The 11,710-nt window shown below is 30.2% G+C and overlaps 1 protein-coding gene across 1 annotated transcript in view; it reads right to left on the bottom strand.

Annotated features, from left to right (window-relative positions):
- Window positions 1–2,212: 2,212 nt before the first annotated feature.
- Window positions 2,213–11,710, bottom strand: part of LOC126880952 (uncharacterized) — a 67,916-nt gene continuing 58,418 nt past the window's right edge. The window contains exon 5 of the mRNA XM_050645033.1: window positions 2,213–2,325. Within this exon, the coding sequence (XP_050500990.1) occupies window positions 2,213–2,325 (113 nt within the window). The remainder of the gene's footprint in view (window positions 2,326–11,710) is intronic.

Raw genomic sequence — 11,710 nt, 5'->3', positions numbered from 1 at the left:
CGAAAATAATGAATTGATGAACATCTCTTTGTTGTTCCAATAAAACCAAGAATTGGACAAATTTTAAGTATTGCGTTGGTTGTCTCAATTAACATTTTTATTGATATTATGTACCTCTTTCGTTGAGTGAACTGATGAGGTAAAACAAACCATAAAAATAGAAAATAGTAGCAAAGTAATAGGGCCAGATGAGATTTATTGTAAAATCTTATGAATACTGGATGACAAGAGCATAAAGGTTTGCAATACATTTATACTTCAAAACCACAAAAAAATTCTAAAACCAGCCGTTTTCCTTTTGAATAATTTTGGGACAATCTATACACCTTTAGTACCTCAAAAACATTATTTTTATCTAAAATTGAATCAACTTCGTCTTAATTAAATTCAAATACGCTAAAATAAGCCCCCGCCGAAGTTCTGGGCGAGCTTCATAATTTTATTGATATAAGTAATTATGGCCTTTTGCAAAAATTCAACAAAAAGTTTTCTCCTTTTATAGAACTTCCTCTGGTTCGTTCGCAACTTCGATACCTCGTCGTTGGAAACTTTCCTCAGCCTTTCATCGAAAATTTATTAGTCATTTTTCTTAATTAAATTCGCCATAATCATCAAATTACAATTACGGGACATTCATTCAAATTTTTGCCGCGCCAACGTGGCTATTAGCAGATTAAAAAGTTTTTATTCGGGAAAACTTTGCAACTAAAAATAAAGATGTCAGTTCTATTAGAGGGTCTTAAATTGTGGAGTTTTTATAACATCAAAATCAATCATTTAATAAGTTTAAATTTGATAAGATAAATAAAATTAATCTACTGTCTGCATTTTCACTCGACATAATCTCTTAAAAATAGAGAATTTAAAACTTAATAAAAAATCAATGGGAAAATCCCAATAGTTGGCTATATACCATAGTTTAAAAAACTCATACAGAAGTAAAAACTTCGAGATGTATTCTGGTATAAAATCGTTTATTTAAAAACTATTTAAAATGCCATGGATTGCAAAACATTTTCGTTCTATACAGAACATCTTCAGTGCATTCTGCCGAGTAGTTTGAAACTAGCACACTGTATATAGTGTTAACTCCATCATATATGGTTTACATAATATAATATATTAAAATTTTATGACTACAAGTCGATGTTAATAGATATAGTGGAACATATGCTAAAAGGGTGCCATGGTTCCCTGCTCGAAGATGCTAGGTACTTGCCAATTCAATGGGCAATGAGTTGGTCTGTGCCCATTGAATTGGCAAGTACCTAGCATCTTCGAGCAGGGAACCATGGCACCCTTTTAGCATGTGTTCCACTATATCTATTAACATTGCCTTGTAGTCAGAAAATTTTAATATATTATATTATGTAAACCATATATGATGGGGTTAACACTATATATAGTGTGCTAGTTTCAAACTACTCGACAGGATGCACTGAAGATGTTCTGTATAGAACGAAAACGTTTTGCAATCCATGACATTTTAAATAGTTTTTAAATAAACGATTTTATACCAGAATACATCTCGAAGTTTTTAGTTCTGTATGAGTTTTTTAAAACTTAATGGCTACGACTACGCATTTTCTTCTTCCATTAAATATTTGGGAATGATTTTGGATCGTAAATTGTCTTCGAAATTACATAGTGACTTTATGATAAATCGATGTAATAAGGGTCTAAATTTTCTTAAAGCAATTTCAAGGACTTGGTGGGGAGCTGATGTTGAAACTTCCTTGCTTTTGGATTTTGGATTTTGGATCGTAAATTGTCTTTGAAATTACATAGTGATTTTATGATAAATCGATGTAATAAGGGTCTAAATTTTCTTAAAGCAATTTCAAGGACTTGGTGGGGAGCTGATATTGAAACTTCCTTGCTTTTCTATCGATCATATATTAGATCTATAACTGATTATGGATGTATTCTATATGGCTTAGCTTCTAACCATATTTTAAACAAAGTAGACGTTGTACAGAACTTAGGACTCCGTATCTGTTTGGGAGCCATGAAATCAACTCCAAATAAACCTTTACATGTAGAAGCTTTAAAAATTCCACTCAATTATAGAAGGAAATATCTTAGCCAGAAATTTTTAATGAAATTCGTTACCTAAATATCGGTCTTTACCAAAGTGTTAACAAGTTTAATGTAGCGAATTTAACTAATAAATACTGGAAGCTAAAAGACTGTTACCATGAAAACAGTGATATTAGCTTAACATATTAAGAATATTCTTAGAGAATTGGCCAGACTCTTTAAATATATACACAGATGCATCTGAGACGTTAGTTGGCACTGGATGTGCCTTTGACATACCTGATACTAAAACAGAAAAAATGTTTAAGTTAGGCTATGATTTTTCTATCTTCAGTGCTGAAGCCATAGCAATTTATGAGGCCCTGCAATCTTTTAAAGAATCAGAAGATATATCTGCAACAATTATTTCCGATTCACTCTCTGTTCTTCTTGCTATTCAAACTATAGATTTTCCCAATAATAATTAAAATATTTATATCCTACTAATTAAAATATTCTTTTTGAAATTTATAAAAATTAAGGAAGAGTGAACTTTTTATGGGTTAAGGCTCATATAAGACTAACGCATAATGAATATGTTGATAGTTTGGCTAAAAAAGCTATTGAGAATGGTACTTCAAATAATCGTAAGTATTGCATATCTGATTTAGTTAATACTATTAAGAGGAAACAGTAGCGATCAACAGGTAGCGAAAACGCGTTCCAAGATTGCGGCTGTAATTTTGAATATTTTTTCGAGATATTTGGCACACGTATTCGTAATATAATAAAGAATGGCGGTACAGAGCCCAAATTGAAAAATATTAAAAAAACGAGCCTGTACCGCCATTAAGAAGAACAAAAAATACACTTTCTTCAAATAAACTTTTTTATCCGATACCTAGATTTTGTGTCATTTTGGAACTACTAAAATTTTTTATTTCATTAGTAGTTCCAAAATGACACAAAATCTAGGCATCGGATAAAAAATTTTATTTGAAGAAAGTGTATTTTTTTGTTCTTCTTAATGGCGGTACAGGCTCGTGTTTTTAATATTATATTTAATTACAGAGTAATTTCCACATATTAATATATTTTTCAAATTGGGCTCTGTACCGCCATTCTTATTACGAATAAGTGTGCCAAATATCTCGAAAAAAATATTCAAAATTACAGCCGCAATCTTGGAACGCGTTTTGGCTACCTGTTGATCGCTACTGTATCACCTTAAGCATCGAGTTAAAAATCAGTGGAATCAATCATGGCGAGATCATTGTAAACAATCCAAATCTCAGTATTCACTGATTCAACCTTCTGTTACAAATATATATTGGTTTAAAAATTATGTAGTACCTCGAAGATATATAATCAGAATGAAGTTTGGACATGCATGTTTCCCTCTACATCTAGCAAGAATTAAAGTTTTTGATTCAAATCTTTGTACTGAATGTCAGAAGGTGGGTGATTTGAATCACACTTTCTTTGAGTGCACAAAATACATTCCATACACCTATAATTTAATCGAAAATTTAATAAAATGTAATCTTTTTCCACCTTTCAATATATCCTATCTATTGTCTCTGAACAGCAAAAATATATATGATTGTTTAATGAAATTTATCTGTGAAACTAAAATTAACCTCTAAATTTATTGATTCTGATAATTTGATATATTATGTACATATGAAAAAAGAAGAAGACGAAGATGTATAATGGACAAATGTGGTGAGCAACTTGAATAGTCCATAGCGGCCAGCTGCAGCTTTTGAACTAAGTAGAGAGCTGTGGAAGAGTTTGCTATGGAACTCTAAGGACCTCATTGCCTTCTTTATGTATGAAAATAAAACAAAAAAGTTGTGACTGGCTAATTGACACCCAAGTCTATGCCATAAAAAAAATTGATAAGATTGCCAATAGTCTAGACAGATACTAGGACATGTGTCTATCGTTTTACAATAAAAGGGGAAAGCATAAGAGTACGCACAAAAATGATACTCTTTCAGAAGTTAGTTGAACCAAAAAATAAACTGAGGCAACGTTTTTTTGTATGATCATCATTGGCTCTTCAACCCATGGTGGGTCTAGGCATGTTCCAGAATCAGCTTCCATTCCTTCCTATCCGCCGGCTTGGTTTTCCAATTTTGTACTCTTAATACTCGTATGTCGTCTGCCACCTGGTCCTTAAATCCATTCAGCCTTTGGTTGTAAATCTCTTTCGACGGCTCCATCTAATTCATTTTCCCTAAGTGGCCTAGCCACCACAGCCTGTTAAATTTGACAGACCTACCAACACTAGGCTCACTATACTACGCCATAATCCGTTTTACTTTACGCCTTTATAAATATGTATGATGATTTCACGTTCAAAACAACCTAACTGTTCTTCATAACTTTTTGTTATCGTCCACGTTTTTGACGCGTAAGTGACGACGGGCTTGGTTAGAGTTGTGTATATCAATATTTTTGATCTTTGTGTGACTATGTTTGAAGTTAAGTTTCATTTTAAAAAGGTTTATCGTTGTTAAAGGTTTTTTTGTATAGCAAATTAGATTTAAATTTAAGAACAATACAAATCTGAATAATTTTCTGGTTCATTTTTTTGTGAAGTATCAAATTTTTATAATTATATCTTTTCGACTCCTGCTCTCGAAATTCTCAGCCTTTTCTTCGCTTCCCAAGAAGAAATATCCTTGGTGTATTCTAGACAGACGCGGCTTTACCTATTGTGCAGGGTGTGCGGTGAACACGGGCGCCGGCATGTTGGGGGCGCCGAGCGCCAAAGAGCGGGTCCTTTACTTTGTTTCAACATAAAATATGCTTTAAAACCATTAATGAAAAATTAAATTGGCAATTTAGCGCGATTTATAGATTGCCAATTTATGGCAATCGGATGGAAATTCAGCCATTGCTTTTGCGGATGATCTAGCAATATTAGCAAAATCAAAGAAAAAATTGAAAAGAATTGTGAAAAAGGTAGAAAAAGAAGCAAATAGGTTTGGTCTAAAGATAAATGAAAAGAAAACTAAACACATGATAATGGGTGATACACATCAAGACAATGAAGAGTTTATAAAAATACAAGGGGAGAAAGATTACATATACAGTTTTGACAGAGTGGAAGAGTTTACTTACCTTGGTGTGAAAGTAAAGCAAAATGGGCATGAAGATAAAGAAATAGAATCCAGAATTACAAAAGGCAACCAGAAATACGGAATGTTGAGATCCTTAATGAAGTCTAAGTTTGTTTCAAGAAAAACAAAAGAAAGAATTTACAAGACAGTGGTTAGAGCAACGGTTGTATATGGAGCTGAATTATGGGTTTTAAGAAAGGCAGATGAAGAAAGATTAGAAAGATGGGAGAGGAAAATTCTCCGATCAATTTACGGAGGCATAAATACATAAATGGGATGGAGAAGAAGGACAAATAAAGAGTTGGAAGAGCTGCATACGGAACCAAAAAGCACCGCAATAATAAAGGCGCATAGAATAAGATGGCTGGGACATGTGCAAAGATTGGAAAACCATAGAATGACCAGGATGATATTGAACAGGAAATTAGTTGGGAAAAAAGGAAAAGGAGACCCCGTTAAAGATGGTTTGACAGCGTCCAAGCAGATTTACGAGAATTAAAAATAGATAACTGGAGAAACAAGGTATTAGACAGAAGAGAATGGAGAGGAGTGGTAAGAAGAGCGCAAGAGAAATTGTAACAGAAGAATGTGCCATGAATTGTAACATGAGAGCTATATATATATATATATATATATAAACAGATGAAATAGAGAATGTGGAAAAATCCCCTTACGAACAATTCACACATCCACCATTTCGGGTTGGGAAAAATTTTTTGAATAGAATCAAAGATCCAAACACCAGTTCTTAGAAATGTGTTTCGCCCTCTTCAACCTCTCTGGGCTTATCAATAAAGATGAGAGGTTGAATATCTTTAGACACATTCCAATCAAAAAACAACATTCGAGACCTAGACATAGAAGGTGCGTAAATCTACGGCAAGTCCGACAATGACAGTCTCAAGTTTTAATTCCCTAATTACTTAAAGTAAGTAAAATATATGTTTAAAAACATGAGATGTAGATCCTTGAAACACACTCAGTGATCAAAAGATCCAAGGTTAATGGTTTGACGACCACTCGTACGAAATCAAACAGTATATATATATATATACAGCAAATCGTATATATATATATATATATATATATATATATATATATATATATATATATATATATATATATATATATGTATATATTTATATGATGTATTTTTTAATAGACAAAAATAATATTGTATATTGTAGATATGTATAGTAAAAAAATGTAATTGTGTTTTCCACGCCCAAGGCCAACATGGCCTGTTAAGCAAAATAAATAAAATCTCACGTAGTACTAGGAAATAAGTAGGAATTAAAAAGAAACAATTTTTTAGTTAAAATCGCCCTCAGGAGTGACGATATTTAATAAAAGCGGACTATAGGGTATTTTAAAACAGTCTGCGTGCTATAAAAGCCGACAAAAAACAACAAAAATTAGAGTAATAGTTCAAATCATAATCAGCTTTTAGTTGAGTTGACATTGTGAGAGCTGGAAGGGCCGAAAGGCAGTATCTGGCGTTACACCGAATGTGTTAAACTAGCAATTCGCGCCAACCGCAAACTGAAAATTAAATTCTTTCTGTGGTATGAAAACAGAGCAGTGGCAGAGGCGTATTGGATAAACATTACGACTGGTTGTACTATGGAGATAAATGAGATGGAATGACGCGGGAAAATATGGACAGTGGACATTGTTTTCGCGCGAAACAAACACCTGGGGTTCCAATAATTGTTAAAATCGATTTTGTTTATTCACCAAATTTAAGTACTTAGTCAATAAACTAAACACCAATAAAAACTAAAAGTAAAATAAATATTTTTTCAGGTATTGTTACTAGTCATGGAAGTGTTACTTAATTTATCTCATAAAATCCAAGTTATTTTGTAGTTGCTTCATTGTTTCAATTGGAGTTTCTCGATAAGTCGACCAACAAAGCAATGGTCATATGATATGATACCAAGATTTTCAGGAAAAAATCTAAGTGCGAATCTTAAATACAAAGTCGTAAAGTTGCCAGTACACCACTGAAAACCATGCGAGTTTTTTAAAAATCATAACGACATTCAGCAATATAGTACACAAGTTTCAGCTTTTTCTAATTTTCAAGTTTGTGTGTGAGTTCCGCGTATTTATTAATAGAGTTTTTAATAACATCTCTATTTTTTTAAAGACTTTAATTAAGTTTTTTGCTAATAAATTGTGTATTACTAATAAAAAATGTTTATAAAAAGAGTAAAAAAGGCAAAATGTAGGCTTTTTTCTCTTTTGTGGGCTTTTAAAATAAGGTTAAAATAACTTACATGTGAATGGTCGTTGACTTAAAGTTGTGTTAAAAAACTTACCTGAAAAGAAAACATAATTATGAGCAATTTGAACCCATTACAAAGAGGTATATACAAAAATAAATTAAGCATTCAAAAAAACGGAACAAACCCCGAAGTAAAATATTTCTATAATACTATCACTAGTTACATTAGATACAGTTGAGTAAGATTATAATATGATTTTTTGAAAGCGAAGCTTGTATAGTGAATTGTTCATTTTTTTTACAGTAAAATGAAAAATTGTCACGAGCAATAAATCAAAGAGTCAATTTACTTAACAAGGGGAGTCCGTTATACAAATGTAAACATTTCATTTAATTATAAAACAAAACTATATATTTCTACTAACCCTTTATATATTTTATACTAGTGCGGAAAATTTCATAATTTCTATTAGAATGCCATATTATTGTTCGTCCGCTATAACTTTTCCCAAGCGTCACGATTCATTTTCAAACAAATTAATTCAAAACATAAAGTGAAACGAACGTCGATGTCTATATACATTTTGTATACTGCATACTATATACTACACACATCGGCGTACGTTTCACTTTATAGGCTAGTTTGCCTAGGCCAAACTAGTTTGTCCTGAAATCGGGTTGGCCGGTAACATATATAGGGGAGTGCAATTAGAACGAAAACATGCATTGTTTCGGAAAAATTCAAACAAGCTTATATTTTTCTAAAACTTTTGTTGTTAGTTTATATACTTGTTAAAATAAAAAGTTCTACTCGCAGATTTGGCCGCTAATTATTTATTAATTGTTTAAACAATAACAATTGTTTTGTATAAATAATTTTAAAAATATCGTTAAATTCATCATTTTACTTTGATCAAATATGTTTCTCTTTTGTTTTTGATAATGCTGAATCCGACTATGGCATTGCAATTTGAAAATTCTTATACAGAAGCTCTTATACAGTATGTAGGCGTAGCTAGGAACCACATGGAAAACTTTTTTATTATCAATTTTACGAAAAAAAGTTATTCTTCATAAAATGCTCTGGATAGTCAAAAATCTATAACTTTACCATCAGATATTAAATTTTATCAATTTTATACGAGTTATGTCAAAAATATGAATTACGTTAAAGAGTAATAAATTACCTTTATATTCCAGAATATCAAAAAAATGATATTATGAAAAGTTGTTTGAAATTAAAAACTATGTTTAAATATACAATTACATCATTCTAATTAAAAAAAAATTCAATTTTTTCTCAATTTACGGATACTCATCATCATTTTATTACAATTATGATAACTATTTTATTATCACTTTTACAAAAAAAGTTATTCTTCATAAAATGCTGTACCTGGTCTAAAATCTAAGATACAACCATCAGATATCTAACTTTTTTAAATTTTATACGAGGTATGTAAAAAATATGAATTTTTCTTAAGAGTTGTGTCTTTATTATTCACAATATTTTAATTAGAATGATGTAATTGAACACTAAAACAAATTTTTTAATTCCAAACAACTTTTCTTAATAACACTTTTCGATATTGTGAAATGTAAAGGTACTTTACTCTTGAGTGAAATTCATATTTTTTGACATACCTCGTATAAAATTAATTAAAATTTATTTGATTGATTGCATCTTAGATTATATACTATGCAGAGTATTTTATAAAGAATAAGATTTTTTCGTAAAACTGATAATAAAAAAGTTATCAATAGGTTCCAAGTTACGCAGACATATTGTATAAGAGCTAAAAAAATTTTTTTACTGAACATTTATTGTTGTCGAAGCTTATTATTTAATGTATTTTAGGTAAGTTTTACAGAAAAAAGTTTTGATCACTTTGTATAAACATTTTTTTAGCTTTTAATTTTCGGTTTTTGTATTACATTTTTGTTATCTTTCTAAATTTTCTCAAAAAGAAATAGTCTATTTCATCTCTAAAGTAAAATAATTTAGTGTATTTTAAAGACTATATCCTAAGCTTTAAAAAAGTACTCATAAAACTGTTTTTTTTTTGTAAAATTTTCTGAATTTTTCAATGGTCAAGTCAGTTTTTTTCTAAAATTTATACTTTCGGAGTTATTTAAAAAAACATCAAACTTCGTAGTTCATTTGCTTAATAAATAATTAAACACCCACTTCTTGAGTAGAACTTTTTGATATGTTGTTTATTAAACATTTCTTAATGAAATTACAAAAAGTTATATCTTGTTTGATTTTTTCCGAAGTGAAAATCTATATGCACTCCCCTATTATTTAAATTTTTATATTATAGTTTTGTTTGTTTGTCCGTTGACTTCAATTTTTTTTTGATTACATGAACACTTGCCGTATAAAAATCGCCGGACCGGATGATTACATGACATTTATTATTGTTGAAGCTTATTATTCAATGTATTTTAGGTAAGTTTTACAGAAAAAAGTTTTGATCACTTTGTATAAACATTTTTTTAGCTGGTAATTTTGGGTTTTTGTATTACATTTTTGTTATCTTTTTAATTTTCTCAAGAAATAGCCTATTTCATTTCTAAAGTAAAATAATTTAGTGTATTTCAAAGACTATATCCTAAGCTTTAAAAAAGTACTCATAAAACTGTAATAGATCTGTTTAAACTTGAGTAATACTGTCTTAAAATGGTGGTAATTCTATAAAACTACGAAGATTCCAAAAATTACATTTTTTGAGACGTCATATCATTTGAATTAAATTTTTGAGATTTTTTTTGAATGAAACATCATTTAGTAAGATACTTAAAAGGTAAGATGTGCAAAATTGAGAGTTTTATAAAACAAATTGTATTAGTTACACATTTTTAAATCATTTTTAAACAAAATTCATGTAAGGCTCATTTTCAGCCCACACCGTACTTATGACCATACATTTTATTTCTTTCTATTATAACCATAAGATAGCTTAATTATTCTTCTTTCATGTTCAATTTGTAAAATTTCATTTGATCCATTAGTTAAAGAATTACATTAAAATAACTCTTCGCCGTACGCTAGTTTACAGTGCGCCAATGTTTGTGAGAAGGGTGACTTTAGCGTTATAAATAAAAAATTATAGAAGATACAGATTTAATTTTAGAAAATTGTTTATATAAATTTTTTTGTAAAATTTTCTGAGTTTTTCAATGGTTAAGTCAGTTTTTTTCTAAGATTTATATTTTCGGAGTTATTTTAAAAAAACATCTAATTTCGTAGTTCATTTGTTTAATAAAAAATGAAGCATCCACTTCTCGAGTAGAACTTTTTGATATGTTGTTTACTAAATATTTCTTAATGAAATTAAAAAAAGTTCTATCTTGCTTGATTTTTTCTGAAGTGAAAATCTATATGCACTTCCCTAATATACCAATTTTATATGGCATTAATAACTTATAATGAAAAATAAAGCGAGCGAAGTTTATTATAAGCACATTAAATTATAACTGTTTATTATATTCAACAACTAGTCGTGTATTATAACTAAAATTCAATATTTTTTATTTAAACGGATTAATCTTCATCAATCATAATCTCCCGAACAGGTGTACACGTTCGAACTGCAACACTAGTTTCCAGAAACACGATAATGGCTTTTTAAACAGGCAAATATTGCATAAATCAACGTTTCGCTAATTTACGTGAAGCTGACGGACTACAGAAGCGTATTCGGCCAGTAAGGTCAAACGATCAATACACCTGGATTAAATTTAAAATGCGAATTATGTAAAATAATTTACAAAATAAATATTTAATATGAAAATGCAAAAGTCTACAAATGTCTGCAAACTAACTTGTGGTGACTGTCCGAAAACTTACATCGGCCAAACTGGCAGAACCTTTGACAAACGGATAGCAGAACACAAAAGAGCTTTCAACAATAGAAAAACAGACACTTCTACATACGCACTTCACCTTCTAGATCATAATCATTCTTTTAATGAAGAGTTCCAAATTCTGCATATTCAAAATAAAGGCCTTAAGCTATGATTATTAGAATATATGGAAATTAATAAATTAAAAAATACAGATATAATTCTGAATGAACAACTCGAGACAAACAGCTCCCCACTCCTCAACCTCTTCAGTTAAAGACTTTAAAAAGGCAAACCCATAGTAAACTAAATCACTTGAGAAAGGCACCCTGCCGAAACCGCTGTAGTCACATAGTTATAATAAATTTTGTGGAAGTACAGAAAACAAACGTTTTCAGTGTTTTATTGTTAGATAAAATGAACTTCCATCAGGTAACGGTCGAATCCATCAATTATTCAAATGCAAAAGTAACAAAGTTTT

The sequence above is a fragment of the Diabrotica virgifera genome, chromosome 2, assembly GCF_917563875.1.
Source record: "Diabrotica virgifera virgifera chromosome 2, PGI_DIABVI_V3a".
Taxonomy (NCBI): Eukaryota; Metazoa; Arthropoda; class Insecta; order Coleoptera; family Chrysomelidae; genus Diabrotica; species Diabrotica virgifera.
Note: the sequence above shows the minus strand (reverse complement) of the source record. Positions and strands in the feature narration are given on the sequence as shown.